The sequence below is a fragment of the Carica papaya genome, chromosome 3, assembly GCF_054855325.1.
Source record: "Carica papaya isolate Zhongbai chromosome 3, ASM5485532v1, whole genome shotgun sequence".
NCBI lineage: Eukaryota > Viridiplantae > Streptophyta > Magnoliopsida > Brassicales > Caricaceae > Carica > Carica papaya.
Window position 1 is genome coordinate 2,494,557 of NC_142311.1, and position 17,723 is coordinate 2,512,279.

Sequence of the window (17,723 nt, forward strand, 5' to 3'; positions counted from 1 at the left end):
TATATATATATATAATATCGGTAATAATGTGGGAATTATTCAATTAAATAATTATTAAAATAGTCGCTTCTAATTTATTTTTATAATAACTATCACTGGTTTGAATTATTTATGAAATATTCATATATTACCTTTAAAAAAAAAATTAGAAGGTCTAAAACTTTAATATATTCCAATGTACATAGACATATATATTAAATTTTATAGTAATAATCTAGACATATTAAAGTTAATATTTATTCATATATATAATTTTATAATTTGAATAAAGCATATATAAATCAACCCAACTATACATTAATTAATCTGGACCCGTTGAAATTTTTTCTTCAATATATGTATATATATATATATTATAATACAAGAGAAAAGTTTAACAAGTCCAACTCACTCCAAAAAGAAAAAATACAAGAAGACCAACAATCTATTACAAACTAATTTAACATGCATGAATTTGAAACACACAGAATTGCCATGCATGGCTAATTAAGAAACGTAAACAGAAGGATGAAGGCGTGGCCGAACCTTAGCTGAAAGCGCCACCTTCTTCTGCAGAGCCAGACCAAAAACTTCCTCCATGTTCACCTCCTCACCTTCGTCCTCCAATTCCCACTCAAACGAATGAACCAGAGTCCCCAACACGTACTCAACCAACACAATCCCCATTCTCGTCCCTGCGCATATTCTTCTTCCTGCCCCAAACGGGATCAGCTCGAAATCGTTCCCTCTTGGCTCCATCTTCGCGTTCTTCGGGTCCATAAACCTATCTGGGTTGAACTCCTCCGGGTTCTCCCATACATCTGGGTCGCGACCGATTGCCCAGATGTTGACGCTTAGCCGGGAATTTTTGGGAATGTAGTAGCCGTTCACCACGCATGGCTCCGACGAGACTCGCGGCAGGTTCAGAGGTGTTGATGGGTGCTTTCGAAACGTTTCTTTGCATATGGCCTGAAAGTATGGAAGTTTCTGTATGTCGTGTTCTTCCAGCCGACGGCTCCGGCCGATGACTTTGTCCATTTCGTCATGTGCTCGTTTCATAATGCTTTTGTTTTTCAACATTTCGGCTAATGCCCATTCCATTATGCTCGACGATGTGTCTGTCCCGGCTGTAAACAAGTTCTGGAAAAACCAGATTAATAAATGTACTGGTTAGTAATTAATTAATTTTTTAATAAAAATTAACCAGAGAGACAAAGCTTGAGAGAAGTAGGGAACCAAGAGAAGGGCTTTGATGTTGGTGATGGTTAGTGACTCCCCCTCTGAGTTGTCTCTGTAAGCCATGAGAACATCGAGGAAATCAGGCTTCTCTTTACGTTCATGAGACGAAGTCGTATGCTCCTCTATCATCCTCGTCAACAGTGCATCGAATCTCTTATGCAACTTCTTCATTCCTCGAACGATCCCCTGCAAATCCATCCAAGCTATAGAAGGAATGAAATCACCGATATTGAAATACCCAGCAGTCGTCATCAGCTCCACCACCATGTCTTTAAACTCGTTAGATTCCGACCCTTTTGTCACAAACACGCGCCGGCCTAGTATGACCTGACCTATCATGTTAGCCAAGCCGTACGTCAACAACTCAGCCACAACAACCGGCTCGTTCTTCTGGCTCGACTCAACCATGGCGGCGAGCATGTAACCGAGCTCCACCGACCGGACCTTCGACCAGTCATCAAGCGCTTTGCCACCCATCATATGGAGGTTACTCAGTTTGCGCAGTAGCCGCCACTTGGCGCCGTAGTCGGCGAACACCATGTCTTGAGAGTCGTAAGCCAAGTGGGTGGCGCCGGCATTAGGCGGTCGGTTCGAGAAGTTGGCGTCGAGAGTTTTGAGGAATGTTCGGGCGGCGTCCGGCGTTGAAGCCACCACCATGTCGAACGTGCCTATTTTGAGGTGCATGATTGGGCCGTATGTCTTGGCCATCTTGGCCAAGGACACGTGAGGCATGGAGCCGAGGTGGGGAAGCGCGCCGATCACGGGCCACCCTTTGGGTCCGGGCGGCAGACGCCGGCCATGGGACGGATGGTTTAATATCTTACGGAAACAATAACGGGTGATGAAGAAGAGAAGAACGGCAATGGCAATCTCCCGAAGAAGGAACACATTCAGTGCAGCCATTAATGGGTTGGTGTAAGTCGTAACGAAAGATGTAACTATATACTATAAAAATATACGTATACACACACATATCTACAAACAAAAAGTAAATTAATCATTTATTTTATGAGTAATTAATACTGATTAGATAGTTTAGCAACCCGGGGGTTAGATCGAAGCACGTGATATGTAGGTGAAGTCTTCCCGTTGCAACCCCCAAAAATGTTACACGGTGTAATTTACTTTTTAATTAACCCAAATTCTATAAAAATAATGGAAAATTAAGAGAGAATTATCGGTTAAAATTTGTAACTAATACACAAATTTTAAGTCGTGTGTTAAAGCTTAAATTTGATATAATAATAACAATAGAGATTAGTCATCTAAAGCTGATAAATTAATTAAGCTTGAATGCGGAAACTTCTACATCATTAAACCGTATTTAATAAATACAATGCGTTTGATTTATTATTTATTTTTGTAATTTTCTTTTTTTTTTAAGTACAGAATACTTTAATTGAGTAATTAATTAAATTAATGTTACCGTTATATGTGTACGTACAAATACTGCTATTCCACGGTGGTTGAAGCACAAGGACTTCAAATCATTCAAGGGATAATAAATATCAATCAGATTAATTAAGATCTCTAATTTGTAATTATCTTAATTAATGGATCCATCCATATGTCCAATAAATCAAAAATTTTATTAAAATACAGAGTTCATATGAGACTTTTTAACTTATAGAAAATTAGCAGTATAATATTGTGTGTGTGTGTATCAACAGTTTACAACATTCTAATTAAGAATTGAATATTTAGTAGCATGCCTAAACTGTTGAATTTTCAATAGGATTCAATCTTAAATAGAAGACTTTATTAAACAGAAAACAAAAATTCCTATAATGGGTTTCTAATTTTAAGAGGATGTAAATTCACATATGATATTTCGTATTCATGCCTTCAAGAGTTTTGAGAGACTTTACTAAAACAAACCATGTGGGCTCTTTTAATTATATGATTTAGTAGTATCATCATACTATATATATGTCGATATAAAAGCTACCTTCAATTATTTTTATTCTTGACCTGAATTTTGTTAATTAATCAATAAACTATATGCACATACCATGTGAAAACGAAGTGTGATACATCTAAAAAGTACTTGTGGCCTAAATTATGCAACCATAACTGTGCTAGCAATAAATGTATTTTATTTGAAAATCTTAGTTAAAAGCCTATGCTTATTTTTTTTTTTACTATAAGAGAGAATGAAATTTCTCGTAAAAATTAAACTCTTAATAAAATCGAAACAATCATATTATCACAATTGAATTTGAAATCAATTTAAGAACTTTAATTTTTTAGCTAAAAATTTCTGTCCAAACTCATTTGTAAAATCTACTCTTATTTTTCGCTACGAGCATTTGACAATTGATCCCAACTTTTCAGCTAGATTAAGTCATGTAGAATTCCATATCTAATTGCCAAACTCCAAAATAAAATTTGTATTTTTTTCTAATTAAAATAGATTTAGGATTTATAAATAATTCCTCATGTGGTCAAACACAAATCCAATGACTTTGGGAATAATCATTAGCATACATGGATCTTCTTAGTTCAAATAAATGTAGATTTCCAATGAATTCCACAGTTCCAAATCGTTTAAGACGAATTCTGCAAACACAGTTTATTTGTTCTAGATATAGCCTAAGCACCAAAATTCCTCAGGACAACCGATGTTTGAATCAAACCACAAGTGCGAGGCTTCAAACGAAGGCAAGGCAAAATAATTTCCAAGTCCTAACATCTAGTTTGTTCACAAAATCCATAACTCATCATGGCAACTCCTGTGATAATGACTATGCTACCAAAATCATGACATGAATTCTTAATCCCATGAGAACCACCACTGGATGCACCAGACAAATACCATCAACAACTTACAACTCGGAACATCTAATAGCATACAAGCTAGGAACAAATGGGGAACCGAAAAGAAAGTCAAAAACAGCAAGAGTTATTTTACCACTCCTGAAAGGAGCACTTTCATGGGGCCTGTATTTTCGAATGCATTCTTGTCCGGTTCAAGGCTCGTGAAGACAAGCTAACGTAACAAAGGCTAGCAAAGGCATGTTAAAAGTTATAAATACCATAAGCTAAAAAATAACCAACTTAGAAGTGATGCCAATGAATACCCAGCACATAATCCATCCATGCTCCAGTTATACATTCTTGTCTATACTTGCAAATCTGGAGAAGACCAAAAACCTCTAGTTATCCCCTCAACCAAGGATTTTTCTACTACAACTGATACCAACCTTGTAAACTTTTGTACTTCATTACCATTTTGATTATCATTTTGACCATCAACACGTTGTATAAAGTCGATTGCAACAAACAATAGCTACAATAATAAAAATAACCATCAAAATGATAACAAAATATTGCTTCTCAAACAAATGAATCAAAGAGAGGACATTGATCAGTTCACCAATCTCCGGTAACACATGTAGCACATACTCCCTCATGTAGAGTTTCAGTGAGAAAAGGATCCTATCGTTCCATCAGACTAATTTTCTAAAGGATTGAAATGCGGCAAACTGAACACCGGTTACAAATCAAAGAAATTCAAATTACATTACTCAAGAATTTCTTTAGAATTGTACCTCCAACATCCCCTAGCCTTAATAGGAAAAATACTGAAGCCCACCCCTTCTTTTTTTTGAGATAAGAGAAAAATTGAAGCCCTCCTCTTTGCATCCACGTCAACCAAGCAGACAAAATTTGAACCTTCATATAGCTTTAGACCCAACAAGCCCGAGAAAAATGCGTTCGCCATCCTTCATCTATTCTCCCGCGTATTCTTTAGAAAAATCTTATATTGCAAAAACACATCTAAGATAAAACAAATATTGCACAATTCAAACCGAATCGTGGCTTGCGGGGTTCGTTTAGTGCTACAGAACTGGCAAGACTCACAACCACCTCTTCCTGCATCGTTCTATGCCTTAGACAGTTTGGAATCGCGTTTTCAAGATTTCTGCCTTTTCTCGGGTTATCCCTCTGATTATTTATTTAGTCCTTCCTGCCTTCAGTTCTGATAGGTCTGGCAGTGAAAGAGAAAGTTCAGCTCTCTGTGGGTTGGGGCAATCGTTTCCAGATTGTTGGTGAGTCGGCTGGATAAGAATGCAAGAATCTTTCAGAACTACAAGTCACTTTTCATGATTATCTTGGGTAAAGATTTCTTTTGTTGGGGGGCAGATGCTTGGGCTAAGGCCAATAGATGATCTAAGGATATGTCTGTATCAGTTTTGCGCAGAGATTGGCTGACTATTGTTCCCAACGTTCAAGTTAGTCTTTTTCTTTTCTCTTTTTTTTTTTTTCTTTCTCTGCTGGAGGAGACCTAATCCTCTTGATTTATGTGAGGCACTGACCCTCTTAATTCTTATCTCTTCTTTTTCAATTATATTTTTTTCTTCTACCATCAGAATAAATATTTAATATAAAACTCATACAAATATGAAAAAGGAAAATGGTAATCCCAAAACTCAGGGATTACAAATCCAGATAATTGATATATCAGATTATTTTTCACTCAACCTGGTTATGTCATTGAATTAAATTCACAAATAACACAGCAAAACTCCCAATTTTAAAGCAAACTGGTTGAAACACATAGACTATCCACAATATTTATGGCTTGAGATGCTCAATTAAACATAAAGGCATATATAATCCACAATCTGATATAAACCCTAGACCAAGAGTCTGCATAAAGGATTAGCAAATTTCTGTGTCAGCAAATTAAACATCGCCGTATGAAACCCAAGGCTAGGCATGTAGAACAGATAAATCCGTCGATAAGCAATAACTGTAGACAATAAAACCTCTAGTCACTGCATACACAGTATACAGCAGTCATAAAGCTCAATACAAGTACACAGCAGACACCGGAGAATTCGAGAGATTAGAAGAGGTTGTTTACTTGTCTTTGGTAGAAACTCCGTATTTCTCCTGCATCTTTGCCAGCTCGTCTTCCTTCTTCTTCTGATCAAACTTTTTGCTCATCTTCGCTTGCTGGTAATAGAGAACAATAAGATACCTGTTGGCGACGTTGAAACCAGAGAGGTGATCGACGGCGGTCTTTGCATCGTAAATGTCCTCGTAAACCACGAAGGCGGTACCACGCGTGTCCTTGTTGGTGCCGATTCGGATCTGGCGAATCGCCCCGTACTTGCCGAAGATATCATACATCTCCTCGCTCGAGATGTTGAACGGCAGATTCCTCACGTACAGCACGCGGTTCACCTCCGGTGGAAGACGAGTGTTGCCCTTACGCAAGCTTATCGTAGCCATTTCTAGTGTTTGGTTGCTCAGAAAGCGTCACAAAGTTCCTTTCTCCGGAGCAGACGAGACTCAGAAACAAAGGAAAGAAAGATCCGGTAGGGAGGATTTTGATATGGGAAAGAGTGGCGGTGTCTGGGGGTTGGGGTAAATGGCCCAGAAAAGAGACGCCGCCTTCCGTAATTTTCTCAGTAAGGGCAAATCAGTCATTTGGACTTTTTTAATTATAATTTTACATTTTTTTATGACTTCATTTTGTTAAATATTAAAAATCAATAAACCTTCTGTGACTTCCGATTGTTATTTTCTCTGAATTTATCAACTTTTATGTTCTTATTTTATAATTTTTAATATTGATTATAGTTTATTTTATTTTAATTTAATTTAATTTTAGAGCTTAAAAACCTCTGTTTTAAATGTATAAATTCTCTCCAAATTTTATAAAAAGTAGATTGAGATGAAAACAAGAGAATCATGTGGGAAGAAGAAGAAAAACCAAAACTATAAACAAGAGTTACCAGAAGGCGTGAATAAATGAATGAGAATACTTTCCCTTTCCCTCTATCTTATACTTTTTTTTTTTTTCTTCCTTCTTCTTCTTCTTCTTCTTCTCGTAAATAAGATGTGTTTTATGTTACAAATCAAAATTGTGGTGGGGTTGCAACAAGACCACAGCTAGTTTCTCTTACACTCTCATCATCAGAAACACCAGCATCTCTAACTTTTCACAAGCTTACAAAATATCCTTTCTCAGTCCTCTCTAAGCAACCTCATCATGTTCCCCCCCTCTCATGGGGATCAACTCTGTCTGTGTCTGTGTTCCACCGCCTTTGATGATGAATCGGCAGTCGTGGTTGTGGTGGCTCCAAATCCCACGATTCAATAGCATCCCCGTTCCAGGCATGCACGCACTCACACCAAGACAATCAATCAGAAAAAATAAAATTACCATTGCAGGTGACTGTGTGCTTGCAGTATGAATGCCAAATAGACATTCCAACCTGTGAACTCTTCTCCAGTGTGGTTCTTCAGAGAAGATCGTCCGAGACAGATGTAGTAGGGTGAACCCGGCCTGTGTTATATCAAATCAAATCAGTAAGGTATGACGTATGGCAGAGCAACTATGTCAACTGAGTCAATCTGCATAGATTCTGCCCAAACTTTTGGTGTCTCATCAACCTCAGAGTATTCCATCCTTTGCCTCCTTGGTTGGAGTTCACTCTTGCGGAAGAGCCATTCTTGGTCGTCAAAATCAGACCATTCTTCCATTTTAGGTACTGTAAGAATCTCGTTTAAATACTTCAAATCTGGATGGGGAGGCTTCTTAGGCACCTCAGCATTTTGAACAGTTTTTGGAGTTACCATGGCGTGAGGTTTTAACGAGGAGACAGACAACGATTGACCTTCAGCTCGTGCAGTGGATGTAGCCAGAGGTGGTTTTAATGAGGACACAGTCAACGGTTGACCTTCAATCATGCCATTTACTTTCCGTTCTTTGCTATCTACTTTATTACTCGCACTCCCTGGTCTATCTGAAGTAGATAAGGACGAAGCTTGGCCCAATTCCAATAACCTTCCATTCTCAGGAAATGGATGAGAAGAAGGGAGTTTGGGCAACTTATTGGGCTTCACATTATTAGCTGTAACAAGAAAGAATTCAAAGTACAACTGTTAGCTAGAAAAAAGGTTATATAGACTCATGGTCTGCACAACAAATTTTTATTTCTGAGATAATGCTCATAATTCTATCGAATTATCAGGAGGTTCCTCGCATTAAACCTTCCTAAGCACTATGAAGATACAGGCATCCAGTGTTAAATCAAAGATCTCTTTTTTTACTTCTTTTGCTAAGCCAATATAACACCACCTTCCCTCTTTCTCTTTTGGTTTCAAGAGCATTCAATTGGGTGTTTTACAGAAGCATCAGAGGAGACGACACAAATAGCAACATATTTACTGCAATATAAATGTTACTATTGAAATGGTACTCACCGTGCAAAAACCCATTTGTTTCAACGTCTTTCCGTTTCCTGATACTTTCATTAGTAAGAGCACTTTTGCTGCGCTCCTTAGGTAGATGGAAATTATTTATGTTATTGCCACCAACAATACCGTCCTTGTTTTCCCTTAGCTTACCCGGTTCCCCATTCTTCTGTTCAGATCTCTCTTTGGTTTTGTCGTCCTTTTTCTTCTCTATATCCCTGTCTTTATCCTTGCCATGGCTTTTTTTCTTCTCCTTACCATGCTTATCCCCGTGGCTATCACCCTCTTTCTCTTTGATCTTTTCTTTTCCTTCCACCATCTTCTGGAAATCTTTCTCCAATTTTCTGGCAATTCCTTCAACCTTAGGCTGGGCAATTCCAACAAGGTTCTGAACCACAGAATTTCCAATAACTCTTGCTTCATCTCTGATCCCTTGCCCCTCTAACTTCCTATCATCAACTGTTTTATCTTTGGTCTTTTCCTTTGCTCCAATAGAAGTTCCAGCAGTCTTCGGCACCAATTTAACCATCCCCTCATTCCGTGTCCGATCTGTGATGGTAAAGTTGTCAACCAACTGACTACCAGCGCCTTCATCTCTTACCCTCTTTTCCAATTCCTGCACAAATCTATAATCTTTGGATTCCTCGGCCAGATGGTTATTCTGACTGACCCTCTCTCCATTGTAACCAGAAAATTGCCCAGTATACTTCTTTTCACCAGACATACCACTCCTATCTTTGTCCCTTTCCTTCTCCTTCTGGATGAACTTCTCCACTGTGTGACCCTCATGTTTCCCAGGAAGTCTTTTCTCATCTGAGACCTTGTCTCCATTGTACCCTTCAAATTGCATTGGAATCCTCTTCTCCTCCAATTTATTATTTTTATCTTTATCTTTCTCCCTGTCCTTCTCTTTCTTTTTGTCTCTTTGTTTTTCCTTCTTGTCCTTCTTTTCCCTATGTTTTCCATCACCTCTATCTTTCTCTCTTCTTTCCTTGCTTTCTTTCTTCTCTCTGTCCTTCTTTTCTTTTTTATGTTTCTTCTCCTTGTGCTTCTCCTGAAAATCACAAAAATCATGAGTTTGCAGAGCAATCTCTCCAAGAACAAGACTAAAACAAATGCCCTGCCTATCACACATGCTCGAATGCCAACTATATGGAAAAATACGGTTCATATATACCATCCAGTAACAAAACTAGCACGTCTAATGCTCTAGAAGATGAATAAGAGGCAAAGACAAGGATGGGCTATCTACTGAACTTCCACAGCCAAACAGGAAGAAGGACCACCAGATTAAAATTCACAAAAAAAAAAAAAAAGAAAAGCAACTAATTGAAGTAACCATGAAAATGTCATTTGGATTAGCTTTTTGGTTTTAGCTTACAGCATTTTTGAGACAAAACAGACCATGTAAATGTTTTATTAAGCCTCATGTTAAGCTCTTCATGGTAGCTTTTCTATAGCTCGTACATTCTAAATCATAAGCCAACTTAACCAAAGAACCATTATATTCTGTCAATCAACAGGCCTCTTTTACAAGGTCACTTCTCCCTAAACCAGCATAAGAGATTTTTAGAAAATTTATTTTTAAAAGGCTGATCCAACTGGCCTCAAAGTCTCAACCATAAGGTTTCAATCTGAGCATCTTCATAGAAACTGGGTCCTATAAGACTATCCATCTTCTTTTTTTTTTCCAAGAACTTCTCCTTGTATTACCATCCTGGCAAACTCTTTGCCATATTAATAACTCAAAAACTCCTAACAAGGGGAAAAACCAAAAACAAAATGATTACAGCAAAGAATCCCAGAAATGAACCAAAACCATCAAGTAAAACCTCCTGATTGCCCCCTCCCAAATTATCATGGTAAGTACAGACCAAAACTAAGAACAAAGAAAAGAAGTGATGAAGCACTTGATAATCGTGGCCAACTTCTAAAACCAGGAATACAAGAGTAAATAGCACAGGAGCCCTACAGCCACCAGAGACATCTAAAACCACACACCATAGATGAAGCTTGGGAAATTGTCAGATAGATGACCACTGCAGCTCAAACAACTAGCAATTCAAATTAGAACTCCAGAAGACAACAACATACACAATCAAACAGATTGAAAACAAAAAACAAGAGAAAGATCCTATCCATTAGCTGCATAAAGAGGGAAACTAAATATCCCCCTGTCAGCTCTTTACAAGACTGAATATTAGACTAAGCAACAAATATGGAATACCAAAACCATTTCTTTACTAGTGAACAACATGTTTCAAAGAAACTAAATATGCACCACTCACCTTCTCCCACAGTTCTCAATTTTCCATGATTCAGATGTATGCACTTACCCACAACATCATCTAGGGATCCATATCCATGCAACATTTAATACTGAATGGGAAGGGTGGGAAGAACTTAGAGTCCTTGTACTTTCATAACTAGGTGTGGCTCTACATGGTTGGTGAAGAATCTTGAAACAACACTACATAATGAATCAACCATGTCCAAGAAAAGAATGTGTTTAATAAGATCCACTTAGATATAGAACACAAGAAAAACACACACATAAAAGGGTCAATACGACACAACCAAGGGTCCCTTTAAGAGAAGGTTTCAAAATGGTTCACCCAAGAATTTGGCATCACAAAGTAGTGAACAAAAAAAAAAGAAACAGAATCTCATACAACACCTTGGGGAGACAATAGCAATAAAAAAGACCTATTTAGCTTACTGCAACAAGGGGGAGAGTTGGATAGAGCCTAGAAAAGCCAATCACAAAAAATTAGCCAAAATGTCAGATACTCTAACAGGTAGCATTTGAAATTTTAGTTACCAGTATGATGGCATTGCACAAACTAACAGGGTATTTATCCATAAGCTCAAATATCAAACTGTATAAAAGAAAACTCGAAAGATTATTCCCAATAATATCAGTATATCAGTAGTTACTTTGCTCCCAAAATTTGCCTGCTGTCGCTCTATAACAAGGTGATGACTTTCCAGATAAATCATTTATGGGAGTTTCTTACTAATACGGAGGAGATATACCTTTCCCCAGGTAATTCTTTTTGTTTTCCAAGAAAATCTTAGTGGAGACTGTAGTTACCTAAGACATGGCATATTTTGATTGTTTTACTTGCAAATAAGTGTGGGTACGAAATACAATAGTTGCTAAATTTAGGTTTTGGGGGGTTCAGGCCTAGTCTGAACATTTTCTATAGAAAAAGAAGATATATTAATGGAAGGAATAAGATACAAATAGGGATGATTACGCATCCTCCTTAAAAATCACAACAAAAAGAGAGAAAGAGAGAGAGATTAATTAATCATGAGAAAGAATAGCTGGCCAATCTCTACGTGTAACAGGTAAAAAAATATCCGTAAAGTGAACATTATCCTTGGCCAAAACAGAAGCCAAAAAGCAAACTTCATCCTGAAGGATGAAAAAAGGTGAATCATAATTCTTTTTTAAATTAAAAAAAAAAAGGTAAATCATCATTCTGAAAGATTCTAACATTCTGCTCTAGCCAAATCAGTCACAAACCAACAAAGACAGCCCAACATCAAGGAGCTTACACTCCTTCCTCATCCTTGGGCACATCAATGCCCCACAAAGAAAACCTCCACCTCCACATTCTGAGGAGACATCCAAGGAATGTCGAATGCATCAGAACACAAAACCACCTTAAATTCATGATCTATATCCTATGAAACGGTTTAATAGCCCATTTTGCTCTAATAATTCTTGTTCTTTTTATATGAGAAGAGATCTAGATTCAAGTCCTTTTTGTAGCGACAGCAAGAATATCAGTACAAATTTCTAAAAAACTGAGTTAGTGTATTACAGATTTTTAAAGAAGATATTTAATATATTTTAAGTTCCAACAAAAAAACGTTGTTCAACAGATTTGCTCTTTATTTGGACACCTAGCTCTTCAATTTGAGCAATAAAATCTCAGCTTTGATAGAAAGTTTGTCAGACCATAAACTCTTGGCTCTCTTTGTCCGTACCTTTTCCTCTCACTATCTTTAGTTCCTACTCTACCAACTTGTCCCAACACTTCTTAATTAAGGGTCTGTAGTTCTCACATATCCAGGTAGAGAACCAAATAAACCCAAGCAAACCAATACCACAAACCAGTTCAAAATATTTAGTATGCAAATTCCAGGGTGGTTGAGTGATTGTCATGACTACAATGAGAACAATAACTCAATCTAATAAAATTCTTCATACTATTACCAAGCTAGACATACACCAAAACCATAAACACTCATCTAAAAAAGCAACCAATAGCTAGCTCTATTGGTTTTATGTTCAGTTTTCCTAGTAAAGAGGGGAAAGGTTACCACATCACCCATCTTGAATGACATCTCTCTTGCAAAATTTTTCTTCTCCTATAGAAGAAAACCAAAAGGCAGTCTTTTAATGCGAAACTAGTGAGATACAACATGGTTATAAACCATCCCGTGTTATAAGACCCTAAATCCAAAAGAAGGTGGAAGCGTGAAAAGTTTCTATCACTTAAACTTCCTGTAACCTTATAAGAAATGAAGAAGTAAACACCAACTGCATATCAAACATTCTCCATTAAGTTACTCTTTACTCATATTTTGACCATCACAAATTTTGACAAATTCTTGTTCTACTTTTTACTCGGCAACCACACTAAATTAAGAAGGGAAAAAAAGGACATCAAAGAGAAAAAGAAAATCCGTAAGGATAAAAAAAGAGGCTCCCCAGCTTTCAGTCATATCACAAATTATGGCCACAAAATCTCTTTAAAGACCCCTCACCCTCTAGAAGCAAAATGAACAGGAGACTAGTTCAAGCAGGTTTTAGAAACAATGAACTTGCTCTTTCGTCTTTGTTAACTACCTAAATTAAATGGATCTTCCACTGAAAAAAAAATTAAAATAAAGGGATCTTAACAAATATTTCAAGTTCATTATATTCATCAACTACCTGTTTGAAGCTCATACTGTTTTCATTTATGAATTAATAAAAAGTAAATAAACATCGACTAATTTTACGCCCAAGATAGGAATATATATCTGCCTGTTTCCCTTTAGTCTTTGAAACACATACGTCCATTGCAATCATATATTGTTTTTTAAGTTCATCTTAGCTGGTGTTTCCTTACTAAAAAGTTAGCTTATATTTTACCTCTAATAATAATTATATGAAAGCGAAACAAGAACAAATAAGAGCTCGATAAAACATGTAACTGAAAAGGTGAAGAGTTTTAAATATCCCCTACAATAGAAAATTCGTTAGAGGAACTTTTATCTGTAAAGGTACAAAAAAGTCAGCATGGCGTTGGTGACCATAGTTTATTTCAAAATCCCAGTAATTTAATTCTCAATCTCCACCCAGCAAAGTGATTTAGTTGACATATCAGAGCACACCGACTAAAAAGGAATGTCTCTTAATGTTCCAAGACTATTAAGTCATACACATCTTGCAGATATTCTTTTACCGAATATGGACAGTGAATCAACAGGACTACGTGCCTAATGGTTTAAAGATCTACTTTCCCATATTAGAATGACAATGATCATTAATATCTTCATAGTTCACATACCTAAAGCCAAAACAAATTCCTACAACTCCTGGCACTAAAGGTAAACAGATAAAAACAATAAAGCAACAATAAGGATGCATAATTTTCACATCTTTCAGTCTGCAAGAGTCCATTTCTGCATGAACCTAATTGAAGCTGTAATTATTATAAGATTGCAGGGAAAGTATATCAACCTTTTTCAGCAAGTCCACGTCGTCCGTCCTAGCCTTCTTTTCATATCCTGGAGGTGGGAACGGAAAGCAACGCGACATTGCACGGAATCTCAGAATACAACTCAAAAATGCCTTCCACAAAACAAAGTGCTTGAGTCACTGTTCCAAAAAGGGAAATGACCAGAAACTATGCCATGCACCATATCTGCACATTCATTTCCAGTTTCAGTATTCCATTAATGGTTTTGTCAATCCACTAGTCAAAAACTCCAAGAACACCAATCTTACTTATCCTCTCTGCAAGTCTATACTAAGGTCAGGCAGATGTTAGTGGAGAAAATAAATTCAGAAATAGAAGTCCAGAACTTCTCCTCTTAATCAAATCTATAGCAGTCTTAGACTAAATAACTCAAAACACCCTACAGTCACAGTCAGATCGAAGATTAACTTAAAACTGAAAGAAAACCACTTTGCTCAAGAATTCCACTCAGCCTATGTCAATCCAAAAGGTTTCTTGAGAAATGAAAATGGTCCACTACAATTCCTGGGCCAGTAAAGAATCATCACCTCCTGCTTGTAACCAAATGCCAATAACAAAATCATCGAATCAAGCACAGAAAGACAACGAAACCAGAAAACCTTTATCCAAAATCCGATCAGTGTCTACCAAATTCAGTAAGTGCAGTCCTCTTCCATGCCCAAACCAAAAATGTCCAATCACCATCACACTCTGCAATCTCGAAGCTCAGAAACTCAAATTCCAAAGCCAGTTAAAATTTCACAACTCCAATACCAAAGCTGGGGCCATTCTACATGATCTTCAGCAGACTACGCCTCTGATCAAACCCTAACCAGTCCAAAGATTTCCAAATTTGAGCAGCACCCACTTACGATCCGATGAAACCCTAGAAAGCACAAAAAAATATCCAGAAGCTTGCTAAGCAAATATCCAATACCCATTAAAGAAAAACCCTTAATTCCAGTCGTCAAAAATCAAACAAACAAGTACGTAATTCTGAGCCACAGAAAAAAATCCAAAAAAAGAAACAACTTGTAGATCAGGAGGAATAACACTTTCTTCAGTAACCCATTTTAAATGGGTATCGATGAAAAGCGATAAAAATAAGTTCGATTCAAAGCACAAGGTGAAAATTAAAAAGAAAAACCATTAATTTTCAGGAAATTTGGAGAGAAAAACTCAAACCCATAGAAAACAAAAAGGAGATAATCCTGGGAGTGAGATTACCTTGTCCGCTACAAAGAGGGCATTGTAGATGGACAAGACAAGATCTCTCTCGTTAGATGAATAGGAAAATTGAAAGTTTTTTTCTCTGCATAAACTCTTCGTCTTAGGTTTTTTTTTTCCCCCTCTGATTCTGGTCTCTTTGTTTCTCTCTCTCTCTCTCTCTCTCTCTCTCTCTCTCTCTCTCTCTCTCTCTCTCTCTCTCTTTGTTGTGGTCTCTATGCGCAGATGTTTGCGAGTGTATAAACAGAGAGAGAGAAAGGAGAGCGCTTGTGCTCTATTAGTACTTCTTTCTTTCTTTTCTTTTTTTTCTTTTTTTTTTTGTTCGGAGTTTGCACGCGATAAAATGTTTTTAAATAAAATTAGAAAAAGAAGCCCAATTTGTGAGACGCTGGGCCTGGCTAGCTGAGGATATGAGAAAATGAGGACCTGAAGTCTCGTTTTCTCGTCTCGTCCCGAGTGAATGAGTGAGTGAGTCGATAGAGTCTCAAAACCCTCGATTTGATTCTTCTCAAAGTCACACACTTCGGAATTGCATTTTGTAACCACTTTGTATTCCGTGTGTGAATCGTTTTTATCCAGTCACTTGCCTAGTAGTAAAATTGCACGTAGTAACAACGTATTTATTATAATATAAGAATGTTATTTATTTTTTAGTCTTATTTATCTTTTTTACGATAGATTTGCCGATTTATTTAAAGTACTATGAGACATTAAATCTTATATTGTATAATTATAAAAATTTTAGTAATATTATTGATACACAAATTGATAATCTAGTAAAGTTGATACACAGTTAACTCACCGAACTTAATTATTTATACTATTGAAATCCACATATATAGTAAAAATAAATGTACCTTAAATAAATTGTTTGAAATCACACAAATAATACTATAATTATCACATGTATATTGTTAAATTTTTATCATCGTTATAAATATCGCCGCCATTAGTTGTGTTATTAAATATTTGTTATCACCAATTGATCTTGTCATTTTATTATTATCGTGTTCACGACTATTGTTACTATATCACTAACTCATTAATATTATATTTAAACTAACGTTTACTACAATTGTTATTATTACTATTTTCATTGCTACTCTATTATTATTTCACTCGTGCATTGTTACTATTCCACCGTCACTATACACATTCTCCCACCATAGTTGTCACCTTATTTTCCTATCAACATCAATTGTCTATGTGTTGTTGCAATTATTTTACTACAACTTTATAACATTCATACTCGTATTTGTTATATTACTATGATTTTCGTTATTGTCGTTAGTGTTACGATTGCTATTATCACTAACTCGTGTTTATTATTATTGTTGTCGTCATTATTATTGTTGCATTTATCGTAATCTCTATTATTATTATTTGTCATTACAATTATTGTTAACACTGTCACAATTTTTACTACTATTACAATAAATAATCAATACAAACTAACAAAAATAATAAAATAATTATCGTGTTGCAATATTATTTTTACTATCCAGTCATTTAATATACATAGTAGTAATACAAAATATTTATAAATTAGTAAATAACTAAAATATATATAACTACCTAAGTCATATGACTAATTAAAATATCAAACAATATTTTTAATTTTATAATTTATTATTTATCGTACAAAATATAAATAATTTTTTATTAAAATAAAATACTTATTACAGCGAGCTAATATCGTACAATTATAAAAGTTAAAATTATGATTATAGAATTTATATATGATAATTCATGATGATAGTTTGAATATCTTTTTTTTTTATATAATTTAATTTTTGATCGTTTTTTAGGTTTTGAATCTAATTATTTTATGTTAAACATTTTTTTTGTGATAAATTGTTAATAAAAAATAAATATTTTTTAAATGTAAATCTAAAATAAAAATTAATAAAATTATGGTACTTTTCGTATTTATATCCGTAATTAAGATATTCTCAAGTCAACGAAATGTTGAGTTTGGTTAAATTCCAATTTAATATAATAAAAATGAGAATATATTATGTAATTAAAGTTTTGGTAAAAATATAAATTAAATTGGGAAATAAATATTTTACAAACCCATACTGAAAAGACAGCTTCTCGGTTAAAAATTACATTATTTATTATTTTTATTATTAATATTTTTTATAGAAATATTATTATAAAATAATAAAATAATTGAGTGAACGACTCGAGGGTACTCACCAGTCTTGTTAGAAAAAAAGTAAACAACACTCAAACTCAACAGGAAGCCATATGGCCGAAGCACATGCGATTAGGTTCCCCGCCATTCTGTCGTCGCCACGTGGCATTCCCCCCGACCAATCA

General features: G+C 35.8%; 3 protein-coding genes across 4 annotated transcripts; all 3 read right to left on the minus strand.

Moving 5' to 3' along the window:
* Positions 1–372: 372 nt before the first annotated feature.
* LOC110807940 (flavonoid 3',5'-hydroxylase 2-like) lies at positions 373–2,309 on the minus strand. Its single transcript, XM_022033247.2, has 2 exons — positions 1,216–2,309; positions 373–1,119 (listed from the first exon to the last, which is right to left on the minus strand). The coding sequence occupies exons 1-2, from the start codon at positions 2,119–2,121 to the stop codon at positions 487–489; spliced, it is 1,539 nt and encodes a 512-aa protein (XP_021888939.1). The 5' UTR covers positions 2,122–2,309; the 3' UTR covers positions 373–486.
* Positions 2,310–5,784: 3,475 nt separating this feature from the next.
* Positions 5,785–6,603, minus strand: LOC110807971 (RNA-binding (RRM/RBD/RNP motifs) family protein). Its single transcript, XM_022033293.2, has one exon. The coding sequence runs from the start codon at positions 6,457–6,459 to the stop codon at positions 6,085–6,087; it is 375 nt and encodes a 124-aa protein (XP_021888985.1). The 5' UTR covers positions 6,460–6,603; the 3' UTR covers positions 5,785–6,084.
* Positions 6,604–6,951: 348 nt separating this feature from the next.
* LOC110807933 (myb-like protein X) lies at positions 6,952–15,539 on the minus strand. Of its 2 annotated transcripts, none has more exons than XM_088215068.1 (5): positions 15,399–15,539; positions 14,820–15,057; positions 14,174–14,357; positions 8,440–9,484; positions 6,952–8,087 (listed from the first exon to the last, which is right to left on the minus strand). In XM_088215068.1, the coding sequence occupies exons 3-5, from the start codon at positions 14,249–14,251 to the stop codon at positions 7,540–7,542; spliced, it is 1,671 nt and encodes a 556-aa protein (XP_088071194.1). In that variant the 5' UTR covers positions 14,252–14,357; positions 14,820–15,057; positions 15,399–15,539; the 3' UTR covers positions 6,952–7,539. The 2 variants fall into 2 exon arrangements, with proteins under 2 accessions (XP_088071194.1, XP_088071192.1); XM_088215066.1 differs by having other exon boundaries at positions 14,792–15,057.
* Positions 15,540–17,723: the final 2,184 nt, after the last annotated feature.

Coding starts and splice junctions, on each gene's coding strand:
- LOC110807940 (XM_022033247.2), bottom strand. CDS start 2,121: ATGGCTGCACTGAATGTGTTCCTTCTTCGGGAGATTGCCATTGCCGTT. Junction 1,120..1,215: donor ACATCAAAGCCCTTCTCTTG/GTTCCCTACTTC, acceptor TGGTTTTTCCAG/AACTTGTTTACAGCCGGGAC.
- LOC110807971 (XM_022033293.2), bottom strand. CDS start 6,459: ATGGCTACGATAAGCTTGCGTAAGGGCAACACTCGTCTTCCACCGGAG.
- LOC110807933 (XM_088215068.1), bottom strand. CDS start 14,251: ATGTCGCGTTGCTTTCCGTTCCCACCTCCAGGATATGAAAAGAAGGCT. Junction 9,485..14,173: donor ACGTGGACTTGCTGAAAAAG/GTTGATATACTT, acceptor TGTGATTTTCAG/GAGAAGCACAAGGAGAAGAA. Junction 8,088..8,439: donor AACAAATGGGTTTTTGCACG/GTGAGTACCATT, acceptor TTCTTGTTACAG/CTAATAATGTGAAGCCCAAT.